At 37.0% G+C, this 21970-nt stretch overlaps 1 protein-coding gene across 1 annotated transcript in view; it reads right to left on the bottom strand.

Annotated features, from left to right (window-relative positions):
* LOC137579542 (phospholipid-transporting ATPase ABCA3) overlaps positions 1-21970 on the bottom strand; it is a 100673-nt gene that overhangs the window by 22287 nt on the left and 56416 nt on the right. The window contains 3 exon segments of the mRNA XM_068293328.1: positions 11515-11855; positions 11922-12760; positions 12811-14109. Of these exon segments, the coding sequence (XP_068149429.1) occupies positions 11515-11855; positions 11922-12760; positions 12811-14109 (2479 nt within the window).

Raw genomic sequence — 21970 nt, 5'->3', positions numbered from 1 at the left:
TTTTTTTCTTCTAATGCTACCAGGGTATTCTGAAGGTCGAACTCCAATTCTTCTATGACCTCTTTAAACGTATCATTACATATAAATTCATCTGGATAAGCTTGGCACATCTGTACCTTCCTGAACAAGAATTAAATTTTTTTAATATACATTTCGCCTGTTCTATTGTCTATCGTACGTAAAATCTTTGCTCACCATGTCCAAATATTGCTGGAGCTGACGGACCTTTTCTTGGAATTTCTCCTGGCTAACTTTAGCATTCTCATTACTGGAGGTCGCGTTTCCCCGTGACTCTCCGTTGCTGTCCTCAAAATTTTCTAACATCGTTGCATCTGCTTCAATGTTTTCCGAATTAACAGTGCCCTGCCTGATTGCTTCTCCTTTGGCTATTAATCTATTAATCACATCTAAACCTTCCTCATATTTTCTATTTGAAAAATAGCGGTGTTCGTTTACTCCACAGCTGCCAATAGGGCCTACAACCAGAATGCATACAACTGCTGTATTGCCGCCTTCATCTATGTGTTGACGCTGCTTCTCTCTGCCCAACAGTTCTACATGAACAGCAGGGTGACTGCCAACTATACTGGATATGAACTTCAACATTTTATCCAGCACACACACATACACATTAGTATTGAAATGTTCAGTTGAAAATATTTGTTAAATTCATTTTACTTATTGTATAATATTCCCAAAGTTTTTGTTGCTGGACTGTATATTGAATCAAATACTATAATGTTTAAGCCTAAACTTCAGTTATATACAGTGTACGTACGTAATATATTTGTTTGTCCATGAAAAAAAAAAAATACATTCCTCAGTTTGATTACTTTCTATCTTATCTAATGCATAATTATATGCCTACGAAATAGTGTATTCATATCGGTCGTCTTCAGCATAAGCCATGGTCTTGTACATCTACTGATATACTGTTAAAAATTCTTGATTAATACGGACCCTCTTTCATTGATATTATGTATTATTCAGAAATAAATGTGTATTGTTAACTAAATAAGAAGAAGAATAATATAAGAGTTGTAAAAGTACACATATGCTAGATATTGATTGTGACGTGGTTATTTCAAAAAAAAAAAAAATATATAAGTTTCAAAATATATTTTCTAAATTTTATTTTGAAAGAAATCGACCAAATGAAGCAAAGGTTAAGTGCGAAATGAAACTCACAATCTATGACAGAAGTCCGTTTGGCTGTAATCCAAGACGACTTTCTTATAGCGAAAAAGCCGAACTACAAAAAATAATTCACGAATACTTAAGCGAACAATACATCAGCCCAAGTGAGTCAGAATATGTTTCCCCAATCGTGCTCGTAAAAAAGACTACGGGTGAACTCAGAATGTGCGTTGATTTCAGAAAACTAAACAAGGCGACTTCAAAAGATAGTTATCCTATTCCACTAATTGATGATCTTGCTAGATAGACTTGCAGGAAAACCGTTATTTTCGAAACTCGATTAAGATTAGATAAGTGCGAGTTTTTTCAGACGAGTGTTAAGTACCTAGGGTATTCGAATACAGGCAAAGGAATGAGAGCTGAAGATTTTCCAGTTCCGACTAAGGTCAGTGAGGTTCAAAGTTTTTTGGGATTATGTTCCTATTTCCGTAGGTTCATCAAAGATCTTGCTACTTGCGCTTCACAGTCCGAATGATGAAACCGAACTTCATTGTGACGCAAGCTCTATTGGTTTCGGATCAATGTTGCTACAAAGGAAAAGCGATGGTAAATGGCATCCAGTTTTCTACTTTTACAAAAGGACTACCGATGTGGAATCTAGATATCATAGCTTGGAGTTAGAAACATTAGCGATAATTTATTCGTTAAAAAGTTTTCGTGTATATTTACAAGGAATGCATTTCAAGATCGCAACAGATTGTTACTCGCTTACATTAACACTTAACAAAAGGAAGTTAACTCTAGAATAGCCCGTTGGGCTCTAGAGTTAGAAAACTACAATTACGTATTAAAACATAAGCCGGCATCGAAAATGCAACATGTAGATGCTCTAAGTAGAAGCACTAAGTCATAGTACGGGACTACGAGGTGGCAAGGGACAAGCTGATATATAGGGCCGTCGTCCTCCACCTGAGATCGAAGATAGAAGGCAGGGCGGACGAGATGCTGATTTCTAGTGATGTGGCAGATGACGATTGGCCAGAAATCAGGAAGGTCCTTGCGTCGAACTACGAGGACAGAAGGGACATAGGGACTCTAGAATACCAGATTAGTATGCTAGTCCGCGGTGATGGGAACCTGGAAGCATGCTACAAGAATATCAATAGACACCTCAGGAATGCAGGGCATGCTAAAGGTGTGCTTGAAGATCTCATAGGTTCGTACCGCGAAAGAGCCTTGTGGGTCTTCATAAGAGGGCTACCTCACGTGTCGGGCTTGATCACAGTGAATCGCCTTAGAACCTTACCAGAGGCATTTACAATTGCCCTGGAGCTAGATAACGTTGTGATCACAACAAATTTAGCTTCCCCGACCGCTTTCTTTAGGCCACCGTATCAACAACAGGGCCGTTTATCGGCAGCAATATCCATCAAGTAATTCCTCCCCAAGAACCAATATCTACATGACCTATATAATTCAAGATCAAATAAATTGCAATGGCCTCTCAAGTGTACCATACATAGAATATGAGGATAGGAATGGGGTAGTCCGACAGTTTCTCATTGACACTGGCGCAAAAAGAAACTTCATTAGTCAGGAACTATCTGACGGGGGTTCGGCGCTACAAACCCCATTCCTAGTACTGTCAGCCGGAGGCCCTATTAAAGTATCGAAATCTGCAACTGGCCCCTTTTTGCCCTCTTTGGGCAACAAGACTCCGCTCACATTTTCACATTACCAAATCTGAACAGTTTTGACGGTATCATTGGGATGATACGTTAAGGCATCTGAAAGAAAAAAATTGACAAGGAGCTTGACACACTAACTATGCAGCCCGGAGTGGCGATAGCCCTCCTAAGCCGCAGATCAACAAAACTTAATTTCCTCTTAGAGGAAGGCCACCCGAAAGATGTCGGGCATACCCTTGCGCATGGTAATTGATTCCAAAAGATTAAATGCTGTGACCGTTTCCGACTAAAAATTTCCCCGCCATTTTCCAAAGAATGATAGACGACGGGAGTACATCGGAAAAATCTGCTACGTGTACATTGACGACAAAATCGTTTTCCGCTCATCCTACGAAGACCACTGGTCGAACTTAACAGCAGTGTAGATAAAAATCCCGGATAAACATCTGCAACTTTTGCAAACGTGTAAAGACCACTCGTTCACAAGCTACAAACTTCGCGTCACGCAAATATTGGTGACCGCTGACCACGTGATTTGTGGAGTCATCTTCGCGTTAGAAAAACAAAAATTTCTCAGCACCCAAAATCTTGGTAACAGACAACGAATGAGGGCTCTGTTTAAGAATAAACATCGTGTTCATCTGATGCGGCTTCACCAAATCAGATGCACTAAAGAAATTATAACACAACTGTACTTTTGTCACAAACAACTAATCTAGCATATGACTAAAATTACAATCAGCCACACACGTTGTGGAAAAAACACTTGTAATTCTAAACTAACCCAAAATATCACAACGGCAGGATGTCAAGTGGCCGACGCCGTGCCCAAAATAATAATAATTTTCAACCCTCGAGAACGTGGGATTTGAGTCTCATTAGAATAAGATATTTTAAGAACAATTGTTATCTCCTAGAGCCTAAGATTCCCTATATAAACTTAATACTTTGTTAATAAAATGAGTTCATATTCTGAATTCAAGAGATGGAGATCGTTTTTTAGTTTGCGGTGCTGAAATCCTCTTCAGGATCCTTTTCCCCACAGTTCTCAATTACCTAAAATTGCTGGATATAGTCGTGTACCATACCCAACCCAACGGAGCGAGGTCAAGGGGAACGATTTCTCTCAACATTCCTCGAAATCTCTAGATGCCTTAAGTCCGAGTTCTCAACCCTTAGAGTATCTCAACTCGTACCCATAGCCGTTGATAGATACAATAATAAAATCCACTCCGTTATCGGAAAAAAGCCAGTTGATATTTTCCTAGACAGGATAAATTATCAAGACCTAACAGATTTTGTGCAGCCTGATACAATATAAATCCGCAGACACAACAAGGGGAAAAATAAGCAGGTTAAGTTTGAACCAGAGGAAGACGAAGAATAAATAGATCGCCCCCTTCTCATCAACCCGTTTTTCCGCAAAGATAAAAAAAAATACAAAAAACAAAACATACACATAAAACCAGAGGGCCAGGGCTAACTTCGACGGCGTCAAAGTTTGTATACCCTTGCAACTTTATTAATAACTCTTTCCTTACCTATAGCCATCAAAGTGGAAAAACGTTTTTTCTAAAAAGGCTAAGGTTTGCGAAAGAACGGCCTACAATGTTATCATAAGAAATAACTAAAATACTGATCAAAGTCACTGTTTTCCACCAATCGTTCCTATGGGAGCTATATAATATAGTCATCCGATCATTATTAAATTCGGCACAGTCATTAACAGATATTTAAAACTAACAAGTGTTTACTTTGAAAGCAATCGCGTTAAAAATAACGAAGTTAGTTACAAAAATCACTGTTTTTGCCCAATCGTTTCTATGGGAGCTATATGATATAGTCACCCGATGATCAAATTTGGCACACTCGTTTATTTGCGTAATAAACTCTGTAATATTATGTTTCGCGACAATAGCTCAGAAATTAACGAAGTTATTGAGTAAAGTCACTGTTCGTGACTTTGACGTTTGTATGTGAGCTAATGACATAGTGATCCGATCCGGCTGAATCCGAGATATACAACACCAGCAGTATATAGAAGCCTACATTCAAAATTTCAGCTCTGCAGCTCTTATGGTCTGGGAGGAGTTTGCGTTGATCCAGACGGACGGACGGACGGACATGGCTATTTAAACTCGTCTCGTCGTGCTGATTAAGAATATATATACTTTGTATGGTCGGAGATGCTTCGTTCTATGCGTTGCACACTTCTGACCAAAATTAATATACCCTTTTTGCAAGGGTATAAAAATGCATTTACGTATTTTTAAAAAAAATTCTGTTCACATGCTTTTTTGAAGCGTATCTTGCTAACTCAAGCATACGAGCACCCTAGCGCCCCCACCAGCCAACGGCCAACTCCGGCCTTTTGGAAAAATGTTTATATGCATAACTGCTATTTAAAGTCCGATTTTGATCCAATTTGGCCCTTTCCTGGATATTAGAATCAAATTCAAGTGTGCCAAATTTGATTGCACGAGGTAGAAAATTACTGGAAATAGTCAGGAATGGCAAAATCTTTACACATGCAAAATGTACGCATTTGCTTAGAAAATATTCATACCAAACAAGGACTCTCGCATTAGAATAGTGTTTAAAATAAACGTTTAAAGTAGCCAAAATGTATGTAACAGGCAGAAGGATGCTTCTCCGACCCTACAAAGTATATATATACTTCTTGATCAGGATCAACAGCCGAGTCGATCTAGCCATGTCCGATTATCCGTCCGTCCGCCCATCCGTCCGTCTGTATGAACTGGTTTTCTTAAAAAGTATAACAGCTAGAGACATCAAATTTGGTTTATAATTTAGTTAGCGTTTAGTTAGCGCGCAGAAACTAATTGTTCAAACTTTTTGCCACGCGCACTTCCGCCCCCGCAAGTTAATAAAATTGATTTTATCAAAAACTAACAAAGCTAAAGTCACCAAATATGTATGCACACTGGCTTAGTATGCGCGCAGAAAATACATCTATTCGTATTTTACCACGCCCATATCCGCCAATCGAATTCGGAAGACTAATTAATTTTAACTATTTCTACCAAACTACCAAATTTTATTGAAATCGGAACGTATGAACGTATTTTACTACGCAGTCCATAAGGCCAGGATTGTCCGTTGGCTAATGGCGGCGCTAGACTGCTCGTGTGTTTGTAGAGTGAGCGAGATAGCACATAGTATGAAGCATGTAAAAACAATTTAATAGACATACGTTTGGTTTTCGAAATTTGAAATATTTGTTTCACCTGGTATATGGTATACCCAAGTCGTCGAGTCGACTTACTTCATTTTAAATCCATATACATAGTTGCATGGTATGACAGTAAAGGTGGGAGATTTTCGGAAAATTTTTGCAGCGGCATCTGCCAATTCATTCCCAATAAAACTTTTATAGCTGGGTGCCCAAAATATTTGAAGTTTGGCTGGTGCTTTTATGAGGGTATCTCGCTTTTGTCAAATTGTAGTATTAGTATTGCTCTCGTTTTGTATGGCTAACACTGTTGATAGGCTGTCCCGGCTTTTCTTTGTGCATGGTTAATTGCTTGGACAATTGCTCTAGCTTCGGCAGAAAGTATAGTAGAATACTCCGGAAGCCATCCAGATGCTACAAGTACTCCCTCTTGGTGGACAGACGAGAAAGCTGAGATATGTTGCGTTTTTGTTCCATCATTGTAAAGCCAAGACCGGTTTTTTTGAATTGGGGTTTGGCTGATCCTTTGGCAAATAATCTTTGAAAGGTTTGGCTGCTTGTTGGTGGTTGGATGTTAAGTTCCTTTGAAAATAATGCTCATCTGCGTATGGTAGAGGTGTTTTTTTTTGGTGTCAAAGCTTTGCGTATGCTATTTTACAGGAGCAAGTTTGGTGTGCAAAATAGTTTTGGTATAAATTTACCCGTGGCTTCTGTGACTTTGTCTTCTTCAGTTCAATAGAACTGTGCTTCTGTCAGTACACACTTTATGGGTGATGTTGGAAAAGCATTGATGCTGCGTCGGGGTGCAGTGTGATTGGCTGGTTTAATGAGCCTTAGATGAGTTTAAGCGCACCATCCGAAGATTGGAAGCCCGTATTCAATCAAGGAGAGTATTAAGGACCTGGTGACATTAATTAGGCTGTTGATTTTTATTAAGGAATGCTTAGAGGATAAGTATTTAATAACATTTAGTTTTATTTCAAGTGCATCTCTAAGATATAAACAGTATTTTTAAAAGTAGATTTTTTATCAAAGATTATACCAACTATCATAAGGGCCTCGACGCATTCTATGTTAAAGGTATTAAAGTTAAGGCAGGGATATACACAGCGAATGTAGGATTTCACATTTGCTAGGAGAGAGGGTTGCACCAGCTCCCAAACCCCATTGATATATATCATTTAGGATATTTTGGAAAAAATTATTAAGTTCACCTAAATCTCTTGTTTTACTGACAATAATTGCATCGTCTGCGTACATGAACAATTTTATGTGATTATGCTTTAATACTATCTTGTTAAGCATTGTTTATTTTAGCCCGAAATGAGCGCCGTGTCATAAAAGCCTTCACTATTATGAAGACCCTTATACCCACGCCCCATGTTACAAGCCGTTGAAGAACAGTACGAACTCCAACGCGGATATGATATACGGTCGTGCCCTGGAATCTTTCCCTTAGCTGTTTGCAACGCGGTTTTTAAGTTCCAGTTCCGTAAATGTCAATTCGATTTGTTAAGCTGATATTAAAATACTAGTATTTTATTTGTGCTAGTCTATTCGGCACAAGCTGGAGAGTACGGAGGTTTTAATAAACTTGTTTGCATCTTCGTAAGAATGTACTCGTAGAAGTAGACTATTGTCTTTAAAGTTGGAGATTGAAATTATATTTTTATTAATCAATTTGAGTGCTCTGTGCATAGCAAAACATGGTAATTGGTTTTTCACTTTCTATGGCAGAGAGATGGGATTGGGTCCATTTGTGTTTGGGAGTTTTGAGGCTGTCGCCGTTTTTTTAAGCGGGGGGCTATCGGACAGAAAACTGCACCGATTCCCCTATGCGTTGGGTAGCCCGGGAACCATGGTAATACCTAAAGTCTTACGACTTTAACTAAAGACAAAAAAATTAACCACGTGCAGAAACACACAAAAAGTACCATTTGAATGTTTGTTTTGCTCACAAAGCGAAAGAAAACAAAGGAAGATATAGAAGAACGTTGAATTAGCTACTGACGTCTGCTCGAGATGAGTGTTAGTCGGCGACTGCCAACCAAATTTTATGTCTCTAGCTGTTGTAGTTTTAAAGAAAATCTGTTATACATATGTAAATTCTGAGGGCGAATTGGAACGTCGAATAAATTTTGAGCAATAAACATCTGCGCACTAACTAAACGAATATTTACACCAAATTTTGTAATGGCTGCGTGTAATTTAAATTCCAATTATCCGACTCTAAATTGGGTTTATCGCCAACGATCAAAAATATGCTGTGATTTCATTACCAATTATCGTAATAATGCCTCCCTGTAGAAAAAGGTTTTGGAAATACAATTGAAATGGTATATAAGAGCATACCGTACTTCCAGCTCTTTTGATTATTCTGGCTTAACTAAATTTTTGATCACCAAACGGCCAGGACCATTAATACCTTCAAGCATATATACGCAGTAAAAGTAAATCAGCGAAGCTGTTTTTAAACTATAACTACGGAAGGAGATAATTTGATTGTTGGTGTAAGCGAGAAAAAATTATAAAAACGTCATACAACAATTTTTTTTAAATAAAGTTTTTTTTGGAAAAAAATTTAATATTTTTATTAAATTTTTTGCTATCAAAAAGCGTTTAAGGCAAGTAAAGTTGCTATTGTGTGGTCGGTATTGAGCATTTAAACCGATAGAGTCATATAATTCAATAAGGCAAGACAATTCAAAGTATTGCACAAAACATCAAATATAAACAACTAATCCAGTTGCTAAAGGCATTCATCGGTGGATTTTGCGGAAACCGTAAGCGTATTATGTTTAAGGTGCAAAAGAAAAGAGAATTTAACTGAGAGATTAAAGTGCTATCAATCATTTCGGTGTAGCGATTTCTTTTTGAATAACCTAGTCGATAATTGATTTATTTTGCAACAGTCTGCATCACGACTAAAGTCAGGGAAAGATCTATTTGTTTACATCGTTTACAGTAAAAAAAAAAAAATGAAGTATTTATCCCTTAAGATTATATATCATTAATTAAACAATTTCGACAGTAACACTAAACAATATCAATCTCTTAATGCTATAGCGTGAACAATATTTTTTGTTAGTCCATCTTTAGCTAACACAAACTGGATGGTTTACCCACTCAAATCTAATCCATCTCATCAGCGTATGTTGAACGTGAAATGACTGGAAGTGTTTGTCTGAAATCACCTGAAAGGGCCAACTAAGTTCCGCCAAATAGTTTGTCAGTGTTTTTAAAATCTTTCAATGTCCTGTTCAACGCCTCAAGTGAATGTTTGTGTGCCATAGTACATTCATCCCAAATAATAATTTTACACCGTCTCAGCACAGTGGCTTTGGACGATTGTTTCTTAATGTTGCATACTGCGTCAGGGCTTTTCTGAATATTTAGTGGAAGCTTAAATACTGAATTAGCTGTTATACGTCCATCCAATAAAGTTGCTGCAATGACCGATGATGCAACGGCTAGCGCAATAACGAATATTTTGGCATTTCCACCAGGTGTATCCAAAAAAGTTAATATGAGAGTTACACTGAGATAGCAAAATAATAATTGTCAACTTTATATTAAACTAACAAATGTTTAATTTGAAAGCAATCGCGTTAAAAGTAACGAAGTTATTTACAACAATAATGATGGCCGACAACTGTGTAGGGAGTGAGAAAGAAAGGAGACCGGCTTCGATCTCATTCCTACTCCTTGCTGTTAACTGGGTCAAAAGTGACACCTGTGACATCCGGCGGGGACAACTAATTAAATGACGATGGACCACTTATCAACCGGAGAGGAAAAATGATTAAATTACTAAAATGGCTATTAAACCAGAGGGCCGGGGCTAACTTCGACCGCGTCAAAGAATGGCCTACAATCTTAGCATAGGAAATAACTAAGATATTGATCAAAGTCACTGTTTTCCACCGATCGTTCCTATGGGAGTTATATGAGATAGTCACCCGATCATTATCAAATTGGGCACAGTTATTAACAGATATATTAAACTAACAAATGTTTAATTTGAAAGCAATCGATCTTGACAAATCTGGCACAGTCGTTTATAGGCATAATAAACTCTCTAATACTAAGTTTCACGACAATAGCTTAGAAATTAACGAAACTATTGAGAAAAGTCACTGTTCGTGACTTTAGCAAAAAATTTATGCAAATTTCAGCTCTGTAGCTCTTACGGTCTAGGAGGAGTTTGCGTTGATCCAGACGGATGGACGGACATGGCTATTTGAACTCGTCTCGTCATGCTGATCAAGAATATATATTCTTTGTATGGTCGGATATGCTTCGTTATATGCCTTGCACACTTCTGACCAAAATTAATATACCCTTTTGCAAGGGTATAAAAATAAGGGTTGATCGAAGAAGGGTGAAAGTTTAGGATTGTATGTATTTTTGTAAGTTGTATCATAAAAAAATAGAAATTAATTTTTTAAAATTGTCTAAAATATAAAAAAGAATTTAGGGTTGAACTACCCCTAACATTTAGGGGGATGAAAAATAGATGTTGGCCGATTATCATAGATACCGTATAAGAACATAAAATTTCATCAAAATCGGTCAAGCCGTTTCGGAGGAGTATGGCAACGAATAATGTGATACGAGAATTTAAAATATATGGATATCGCAGAATTTCGTTGCGATAAATTATGGAGGCGTAAATGGGCGTGGCAAAAGGGGGCGTGGTACAAAGTTTGAACAATTAGTTTCTGTGCGGTAACTAAACTAGTATACATATAAACCAAATTTGATGTTTCTAGCTGTTATACTTTTGGAGAAAAACAGTTCCATGTAAATTCTAGAGGCGTAAGGGGGCGTGGCCAAAATTCCAATTAACTTTGTACATTTACATACTACACGAGTATACAAACCAAATTTGGTGGCTCTAGCTCTTATAGCCTCCGAGATCTGCTGGTTTATACAGACGGACATGGCTAGATATATAATTCTTAATAACTTCACTATTTTCAGAGCTATTGTTGTGAAATTAAATATTACACTTATAAATGCCAAATTTTTTTAAGATCGGGTGACTTTATCATATTGTTCTCACAGGAACGATCGGTCGAAAACAGTGCCTTTTGTCAATAAATTCGTTACTTCCTGCGCGATTGCTTTCAAATTAAACTTTTGTCCGTTTTATGTATCTGTTAATGATCTTATAGTTCCCATAGTAAGAATCGGCGGAAAACAGTGACTCTGATTAATAACTTCGTTTTTTCGTATGTAAGACTAGACTTTAGACTTTAAAGAAACCCTTTTAAACGTTTTTCCCACTTTAAAGACCAAAGGCAAAGAAAGAGTAACAAAAAACTTGCAAGGGTATACGAACTTTGACGCGGTCGAAGTTAGCACCCGTCCACTGGTTTTAGTATTATTTTAGCTCTGTGTCAGTAGTATAGTATTGCGTATAAAAATTAAAAAGTTTTCTTGGCCATTAAATTCAATTTTATACGAGAAGGATAAAGAAAATTTAACACTTACAGTACATCATAAAATCATGCACCGGGCTTAAACATAAAGACACAACTAATGTCAAGATAAGGCTTATCAAGATAATAATCATTATATCAAATAAAGCCATTGCGAGCCAATAAGTCAAAAATCGAACTCCTGCCAGCAATTGTTGTTTTTTGAGAGAGGAACAACGTTCATTTATAATAAATATGGTGACCCCTGACCAGATATAGCTAAAAATTAAGGAAAAATTAATGCCTAACAGAGATCCCAATCCAAGTGGTGATTGTGGATAAGAGTTCACTTGAGTCTGAAAAGGCAACGGCAAGAGGGTGACTTCAATAGTGGCTTCTTCGTCAAAAAAACTTCTACTTAATTGAATTAAGGGACGTTATCAAAACTGCTTTTTTATATTTAATTATTGTGCAACTTACCTAGCAACGGCATTATGAACTAAGTTTAGACTAAATGGGGCAGAGTGCAATGGTACATTATTAAACCAGGCTGTTATAATGTTATCACCAAAAGAAGCACCAAATATGTATCGGAAATTCGCATCCTTTACAAATTCATTTTCTTGTAAGAGATAGAAATCATGGACGCCATCTGTTTGAATCGACCTAACGTTTGCATCGTACCAATTAAGTAATTCGGTATAAAAAGCCACCATTTCGTTAACATCTCGATTATCCGACATAGCCTCAACAAAAGCATCGATATTACGCAATTGCGTTAAATTAAATGACAATGGGCTCAGTTCATAGTTTTTGCCATACAAGAGTACTGTTGCAAAAGAACATATAATACCCATAAGCAGCCCTATACTACTTAAAATTTTGATTGACAAATGACCTTTAGATGCAACCAATTGCTTGTAGAGCAAAGCACGCAATCGACTCATAAACAAACTATAGCCTACAAGCATATCATTTCGTTCTGCAACATCTGTCAGGCTGTACAACTCATTAATTAATAAGGCATTTTGCGGATTCAATACTTGCATCTGACTTGTAGATTGATTGCTATCTTCACAACCAAAGCGCAAGAAAATTTCTTCCATGGAAGTATCTCGAATACGTAAACTTAGTATATCTAATAAACGCATATTTTCTTCAAGATCATCAAGTAAACTCGTAAATTGATCTTCATATCTGTTTTCCAAAACAAATATGATTTTATAACCGATATCGCTCTCGACTGTTACATTTGGCATATAGGTGCTTATGTGCTTAAGCATTTGTTCAACATCGCAATTTCGCCCTTTAACACAGGTCTAAAAGAGTAATTAAATTTATTGCTTATCGAAATACTATTTCAACTCACCAATCTATAGCCATGTCCATACATATTCCGTAGAAACGGTTTTGTACCCGTGCATTTTAGTTCTCCTTTTGCAATGATTGCCAATCGATCTGCCATAAGCTCAGTTAATGATGTTGAATTTGAGACTAATATGATTGTACGTCTTGATTTTTCAGCATTAATTAAATTCCAAATAAGAGCTTGTGTAGGACCGTCCAACTCTGAATGCAGGTCATCCATCAAAATAATTGAGCTATGTCCAGCAAAAGCGCAGCAAATGTTTAAAAGGCAAAGTTCCTTTGCTGTTAGATTTCTGACACGGCGGCTTTTAAGATGTTCAATTAATAATGTTTTTGTTAAGAAGTCAATTTGTTTTTTTATATCAACTTTTTCCATCATACCCTTAACAATACAAATAAAGCGTATGTGATCCGAAACACTAAGATCATGCAATAACAAATTATTTTCCAATGCTAAGCCCAATTCCATTGAAGCCAAAACACGCTCAGTCTGAATATTATGTCCAGATATTAATGCTGATCCCCGAGTTGGTTCTTGAAGACCAGCTAGAATTCTTAACAATGTTGTTTTTCCACAGCCATTGTGACCCATCAGAATTGTAACTTCATTCTCGTATATATTCCAAGTTAGCAGATTTAAAGCTGGGCGATCACTAATCGCATATCGTTTACAGAGTTTTTTAATCTTGATTCTGAAATGACGATGAGAGGGTTCTACTTCATAAATTTTGGTTGAGTTAATGCCAACTGCTTGTTGATCATGTGGGCCGAAACTATTATCCCCTTCATAAAAAGTAAAAAAACCATTCGTATTTTGGTTTCGGCCTCGAGCTAAAGATCTACGCTTTCCTAACTCACTAGAATTCCACATATCCATATATAGACCTATACAGCAATGCATTACGGAGCAGATCAGAGAAATATAACAGCTCATATGCACATTTACTCTGTCAGCAGCAAAGTTAAGTTTATAGCCGTAGTCCATCCACTCCTTCAAAAAAATAACTTCCCGGTCTGTGAGGCTTTCAAACACAAGAGCTAACGTAGTATTGGGAAAGGCGCAAAAAATTACACGTAGAACTAAGAAGGCTCGTTCTGGATTATTCCATAAAATAAAGAACGGCATATATGTTATAATCCATAAAATAGTAAGTACTTGAATAGCAGTTAAACTATCGCGAAAGAATGACGCAACCATTAGAGAAAAACTTGTAGCAGCAACATTATATGAACAGAGCACAACTAGAAGAACATACCAAGGAGTTTGAGTCAGAATACCATGTGCATCATTCCATTGTATCTAAAAAATAAAAATTTTTTAAACATTAAAATTAGTAATTTTGGGTGTCACAGAAATATCGTTTGACAGTTTAAAAATCTCCCTGTCTTTCACCCATAATTTGGATAATATTGCACTTCCATGAAATTATGAAGTACTGTTGTTGTTTGGATCCAAATGAATTTAAGCTATCGTTTAAAATATTTATTCTTATATGAAATGTATTTTTTTATGAAATCGCCATTCAGAAAATTAAGCAGCGCCCCTACCAATCTGCTGGAACTAGTACTTTTTTACAGAAAAAATGAACCAAGAGGACAACTCGTCACTGATATTGGCCCGGTAAATAAAGAAGAAGAAGCATAAGCAGCTGCGAAACGTTAAATATTATACCTGCCCCTAACTTCCTCAAAATCACGGGAAATGATTGTCGCAGCTAACGAATAAATTGGGTGCACTTCGGCGCGAGAATTCAAACCGATGCACACCCGATGTACAGTGTTGGAAGAAATAATAGAAACGGCAACCTTATTTTTCTTTTGGAATCATTTTTTTCAGTATTGGTGAAATTATTCGGCCTGAAAATCTCTGTTTAAGAATGTGAGATAGTAGTACTGTTATTTTCATTCCTTTTTACACCGATTTTCCCGAAACTTTTCCTTCTAAGCGCTTTTAAATAGAACTATCACGTGTTTCGATTGGAACAAATAATAGAAACGCTCAGTATTTTTCACCTCAAAAACATTTTAGATGTCATAAAAGTTAATTTTTGGTTTTATTTTAATATTGTACATCAAAGGTATTTAATATCCATTAAAAAAAGCACATCCGTGCTTAACGGTCTTTACAGTATGTTTTGGATCATAAGTAGTGTTTTTTGACCGTTTTACAGACACCTTGTCATTAGATCCAAACAAATTGACCTTTGTTTCATCCGACAATAGCACTTTTTTCCAATTGGCCCGAAGCACATGTTGAGTAGCAAAATCTATTCTCCGTTTTATATTTTGCTTGCTCAAGCACGGTACTTGATACGGATAGTTCTACATTCTAGCTTGTTTTTGAGCTTTTCCGATGAAAGGAATGGGTTTTTTTTCGCTTTTCGCAAGATGACCTGGTCAAATTTTGATGTTGTGGAACGTTTTCGACCTCGATTTTCTTGTTTATATTTATAATGAATAGATGAAAACACTTTTTTTGTTGTTAGCAATTCATTAATTCTGCTTTCTGCCATTGAACGACCAGAGTTTTTTAGTTTTTTCATGATTTCCCTTTCTTCCTGAGGAGTGCGTGTCACGACCCATACTGCATATAATGTTCATAAATTAAAACAGAAATCACAACCAATTTTAATGGATATTAAATACCTTTGATGAAGAATATTAAAATAAAACCAAAAATTAACTTTTATGAGATCTAAAATGTTTTTGAGGTGAAAAATACTGAGCGTTTCTATATTTTTTCCAACCGAAACACGTGGTAGTTCTACTAAAAAGCGCATAGAAGGAAAAGTTTCGGGAAAATCGGTGTAAAATGGAATGAAAATAACAGTACTACTATCCCACATTCTTAAACAGAGATTTTCAGGCCGAATAATATCACCAATACTGAAAAAAATGATTTCAAAAGAAAACCAGAGGGCCGGGGCTAACTTCGACCGCGTCAAAGTTTGTGTACCTTTGCAACTTTTTTGGTAACTCTTTCCTTACCTATTAGCCATCAATGTGGAAGAACTTTTTATCTTAAAAGCCTTATGTCACTTTTTTCCACCGATCGTTCCTATGGGAGCTATATGATATAGTCACCCGATCTTTATCAAATTCGGCACAGTCATTAACAGATACATTAAACTAACAAATGTTTAATTTGAAAGCAATCGCGTTAAAAGTAACGAAGTTATTTACAAAAGTCACTGTTTTCGACCGATCGTTCCTATGGGAGCTATATGATATAGCCACCCGATCTTGATCAAATTTGGCACAGTAGTTTATAGGCGTAATAAACTCTCTAATATTAAGTTTCACGATAATAGCGCAGAAAATAAGTTATTGAGAAAAGTCACTGTTCGTGACTTTGGGGTTTGTATGGGAGCTATATGATATAGTGGTCCGATCCGGCTTAATCCGAGATATACAACGTTGCAGTATATACAAGCCTAGGTGCAAAATATCAGCTCTGTAGCTCTTACGGTCTAGGAGGAGTTTGCGTTGATCCAGACGGTCGGACGGACGGACGGACGGACGGACGGACATGGCTAGTTGAACTCGTCTCGTCGTGCTGATCAAGAATATATATACTTTGTATGGTCGGAGATGCTTCGTTCTATGCGTTGCACACTTCTGACCAAAATTAATATACGCTTTTTGCAAGGGTATAAAAACGGCTTACAATTTTATATATGTATATAGATTATTAACGCCACGACAGGGACGACTAGTTATTTGTTATATTTTTTTGAAAATTGCTGACTGATGCCAAACTATAGCACTCGTGCGTACTACCTGAGTTACTGACCGAGGTTACTAGGTCAGAAATTGCTGACAGCAGAGCTTTATTCAAGATAATGCAACAGAGTTGATAAGTTGAATGAACATTGTTATACCCTTGCAAAAAGGGTATATTAATTTTGGTCAGAAGTGTGCAACGCATAGAACGAAGCATCTCCGACCATACAAAGTATTTATATTCTTGATCAGCACGACGAGACGAGTTCAAATAGCCATATCCGTCCGTCCGTCCGTCCGTCCGTCTGGATCAAAGCAAACTCCTCCTAGACCGTAAGAGCTACAGAGCTGAAATTTTGCACATAGGCTTGTATATACTGCAGGGGTTGTGTTTCTCGGATTCAGCCGGATCGGACCACTATATCATATAGCTCCCATACAAACCCCAAAGTCACGAACAGTGACTTTTCTCAATAACTTCGGTATTTTCTATGCTATTATCGTGAAACTTAAAATTAGAGAGTTTATTACGCTTATAAACGACTTTGCCAGATTTGATCGGTCGAAAACAGTGACTTTTGTAAATAACTTCGTGACTTTTAACGTGATTGTTTTCAAATTAAACATTTCTTAATTTAATGTATCTGTTAATGACTGTGTCGAATTTGATAAAGATCGGGTGACTATATCATATAGCTCCCATAAGAACGATCGGTGGAAAGCAATGACTTTGATCAATATCTTCGTTATTTCCTATGATTGTAGGCCATTCTTTCGCAAACGTAAGCCTTTTTATATAAAACGTTCTTCCACATTGATGGCTAATAGGTAAGGAAAGAGTTACCAAAACAGTTGCAAGGGTATACAAACTTTGACGCGGTCGAAGTTAGCCCCGGCCCTCTGGTTTTTTGTAAATGTTCTTTGTGGCCCAAAGAAGGGTTTTTTTCCAAAAGAAAGTTAATTTTCAGTTTAACCAATTAACTAAAGGCGTTTTAAAATGAATGAATAAAACGCATTCAAATAACGAACCAGTGTTGTACAACGTAAACCTCTAACGTATAGTGTTGTATAACATATAGCTTTAATATACCAGTGGTGCTGCCATACATTTAATGACTGATGTATTGTTTATATGGCATTCGTTGCCAGATCATTGCATTCGTGACTGTTATACGTAAATTTTTTGCGTTCAATAAGAAAAGTGAGGTTAGAATTTTAAAAATTAGGTGAATTGTATATAAACCACATTCAAAATGCCACTTCCAAGACGTTCAAATACTGGTCGACGAACACGAAACGCCACAGTTGTTAGATAATTTCGTGGACGAACACGGTTGACAACAACATGGAATTGGCGGCTCATAATTATGATAGCACAATTGATTATAGCATATATTCCAATATTGGACAAATGAATAAAGAATGTGTGCATTGCAGAGCATTGAAATTTATAAACGAAACGCCTGCCATGTGCTGTGCTTCTGGAATTTTAGCACCAACGAACTCAAATGTGAATGAAATAAATGATCAAATTCAACAGAAATTAAATTTACTTGCGAGCGTGCCAAAATCAGTGTGGCTTAAACTATTTTCACCAAAATTATGGAAAAGAAAGGCAAGGGTAGGAAGAATATTTGTGTAAAAGATTTTGTTCATGTTTGTCAATGTGTTTTTTGTGTACGTTTATTTGTGTTGTCCAAAAGTAGGAAAAAGCTAACCTGGTCACTCGTCTGTTGTCGATTATAACTAGTTTTGTGCCAAGTTGTGCCAAAAAATTATTATGTGTCATTATAGTTCAAAGTGTATATAATCTAATTTTAAAACCAGGTTTTGCTTCTTTTTGCTCCTATGTGAATAAATCCCTAATATTGTAGCTGTGGTTGAGTTCGCCTACGAGCAACTGCTTGACATCTACATACAAAACAGTCGTAGCACATCTGCCGTTTCAAGTTGGATTTGTGATGAACTTAAAGAATTCAACTTAAGCACTGAGAAAATGGATGAAATCAACACCAAAGTGAAGCTTTCACCTTTACATACAAGGCAACCTTGTAAAATGCTGCAGAAATATGGCCAGATTTAAGACAAAGCATACCGAATGGCTTTTGTCCAATATGGCTATAACAGTAAGTCCATCGTTGTCTTCAAATCCAAACCCGCCAACATCATGACCAGTTGGACGCCCACCCATTGAATATGTTAACGCAGGTCCCCGTCAGAAGAGAAAATTGACATCCGATTTAGCTGTATATCAAAGTCACAACACATCTCTTTTTGTGCATGCCGCTGCAGTTTCATCCGAAAAATCGAACGAGAAGTATGCAGCCCTTGTTTTAAAAAACACATTTCTTACTCCGAGTGACCCCAATGAGACTAGGAAAAATATTTTTACTCTTAAAAAGGACTCGGTTCGACTAACGGAGGATGAAGCTTTAGCATATCTGCTTGAAAATTTATTGACTAAAAGTCAATACAACAACTTTCGCGAGCTCAGCATTTCCCGATCTTGTGAACTTTTTTCTGCTTACAACAAAGTGAGAGAAGCTAAGTCAAAATGTAGACCTTTTAACATTAATATAACCGAGTCAGTTGCTGAATTCGATGAATTCGATGGAACGACCGGACAAAGCAGCTATAAGCAACACTTTTTAGGATGTGTATCAATGCTTTCTGACGACTCGCTTTTTGCGACAACAATAATCCCCCCTAAAATTAATGAACTATCTTGGAAATGTATTTTGGATGAATCGTACTCCTCAGTCGATTAGATTTTGCAGACTAGTCAAGCTTGAGTTTGTTAAAGAGGCAAAAGACCATATTCTTGGTGAGAAAAAAATTTGGATAATCAAATAAAAGATTTGTCTTCATATGTCTGCACCGTTGTAAATGGAAAATCAATTTCAGTAAAATATGATCTTCAAATGACACTTTTAGATGGAAAAGTTTTAAACATCTTGACTGCAACCAAATTTTGCCAATTGTGTCCGATATGTGGAGCGAGTCCAAAAGACTTCAGGAAAATGCTAAAATGGACTCACCAAAATTTAAGTCAAGATATGAAGCATTAAAATATGCCATAAGTCCTTTACATGGTTGGATTCGATTTTTTGAATTCGTTCTTAAAATTGAATATAGACTGAAACTTAAAAAATGTCAAGTGAGAGATGAAAATGGAAAAAAAAGAAATGGCGGAACAAAAAAAGACAATACAGAAACAGATGTGGTTCTACAAGTGGATAAGCCTAAGCAGAATGGCAATGGAAATACCAACGACGGCAATACAGCAATTTAAAAAATATTGTCAGAAAACAATTACTTTATATATGTCCTTGTATCCATGGTTTCCAATGTCGGCAACAGTCCATAAAGTGTTAATGCACGGCTACCAAATAATAGAAGCATCAATCCTTCCATTAGGTGTTCTTGGAGAGAACGCCTTAAAAGCTCGCAACAAATACTATAAGAGTATCAGGAGGTTACATGCTCGAAAGAGTACACGGCAGAAAACATGGCAGATTTTTCCCACTGAGCAATGGATTCTTCAGATCCTCTAGTGTCGAGCATTCATCTAACAAAAAGATTGGGTCAGCAAAATAAACTACCCCTACCATCAGACGTAATCGAACTTTTGAAATCACCAAACTTTTTATATCTTAGTAACATAAACAATAATAACACTCTTCCCGATTTTGATGCTAACAATACTGATAGTGATTCAGATTCTGACTCTGAAAATCCGTTTTCAATAGAAATTGATGTAGAAGACGACTTTTAGAACATTTTTAAATGTAAATTACTGATTAATAGTAATTTTGAATGAATTGTTATTTTTACTTATTAATATTAAGATTAAGTGTTAAAAAAATGAATTAAAACCTTTTTATGAATCTAACGAGTGCTAGCTTTATTAATTACCGTACAAATATAAAAAGGAGGGAACCTATCTCAGATGGGCGGCTAGGGAATGCGTGGTCATATCGGTCTGAAACTTAGATATATTATGTGCATCGACACTATCATATGTACCAAATTACAAGAACATAGATTTAAAACTTTAATTTTCGTCGAACTATCGGTTCGCTGGCCCAATGTGCATTGGTGCGTATGTAAAGTGCACTATTGTCCAAGACGTCAAGTAACCTACTGTACTTACGTCGGCTGACAATCGACAAATTGAAGAGCTTCCATTTGCTGATGACGCTTCATCCCTTGGCGAATCTCGGGAAGTAGCCATAAGAAGATTCATGTCGTTAGAGCAGCGAATGAGCCCCGACATAAAAAGTAGTATGTAAAATTTATGTCAGAATATAAACAGCTTGGACATATGAAGCAGGTAATTGTAGAGCAAATTCCCAAGAACCATTACTTTATACCGCATAAATGTTGATTGTCTCACAGGAGAAGACAGTTTACCAGAAGCCCTACAAATAAGACAAGACAAGAGCTAAAAATTATAAGAAAGAAGACGATTGCTGACATCAATCTCGGTGATACACTGGAACAAACAAGTATTTAAACATTGGAAATCTTATGGCTTTGCAACCAAGTCAGTCCACCTGAAGTTGGTACTAGCCTGTCAACCTCCTCATTTGTAGGTGCGGTTCAGCGCTTCATTGGGCCCAGATGAAGGTGGCAGATGTTATACTGCGACAATGCAACAAACTGAGCAAACAACCAACTGAAGGAACTGACAGATACAGTACTCAGAAAAGGCAGCAGGTTGTGCAACCAAAAAGGAGTCCAATTTAAGTTTATACCACCACGGTCTCCACATTTTGGGTGAAATTGGAAATCTGCGGTAAAATACGCTAAGCATTTATTATTCAAAAACGTATCGACAGAAAACTTAACGTTTGAACAACTGTCTACCATCATTGTCAATGTTGAAGTGCTGAACTCTTGTCCGTTAATCCCAAACTCAGACGATCCCAAAGACTTGACAGCTCTAACCCCACGCCGTCTATTGATCGCCCAATTCGATTCCAGAACAATGGGAATTAGTACAACGGCTTAAGCATACAAGTTATTCATATGAATTTGATTATAATTTGTATCTTTATTAGCGACCAACTGGCCGACTCGAAATATTACTAGAAACTAATCTTATAATATCTTTTTAAGACCCAAAAACCCCACAGCTACCCAAGAATATCGGAATCAGCGCCTGGGGCCATCCAGCTGATAGCCGCGGTCAATGCGCCTCAGCTGGAGGTCCATATTTCGGACGGCCGTGGGACCGACAATTGCTGACGCTGCGTCTGCGACTATGTTGCAATCGCTTTCGTTCCCTTACTTGTTTGGCTGGTCATAACTCCTCCCTCAGCAAAGTGATGGACGTCCTCGGACTTCTTTAAAGCGGTCTGAAGGTTGCTGATAAGCTGGGCTTGGTGTCCTGTTTTCCAAGGACGACGAACCTCGTAGATGATGAGAATTGCCAC

Source organism: Drosophila tropicalis, unplaced genomic scaffold (genome assembly GCF_018151085.1).
Source record: "Drosophila tropicalis isolate 14030-0801.00 unplaced genomic scaffold, ASM1815108v1 contig_697, whole genome shotgun sequence".
Lineage (NCBI taxonomy): Eukaryota > Metazoa > Arthropoda > Insecta > Diptera > Drosophilidae > Drosophila > Drosophila tropicalis.
This window is presented reverse-complemented; position numbering and strand designations above follow the sequence as displayed.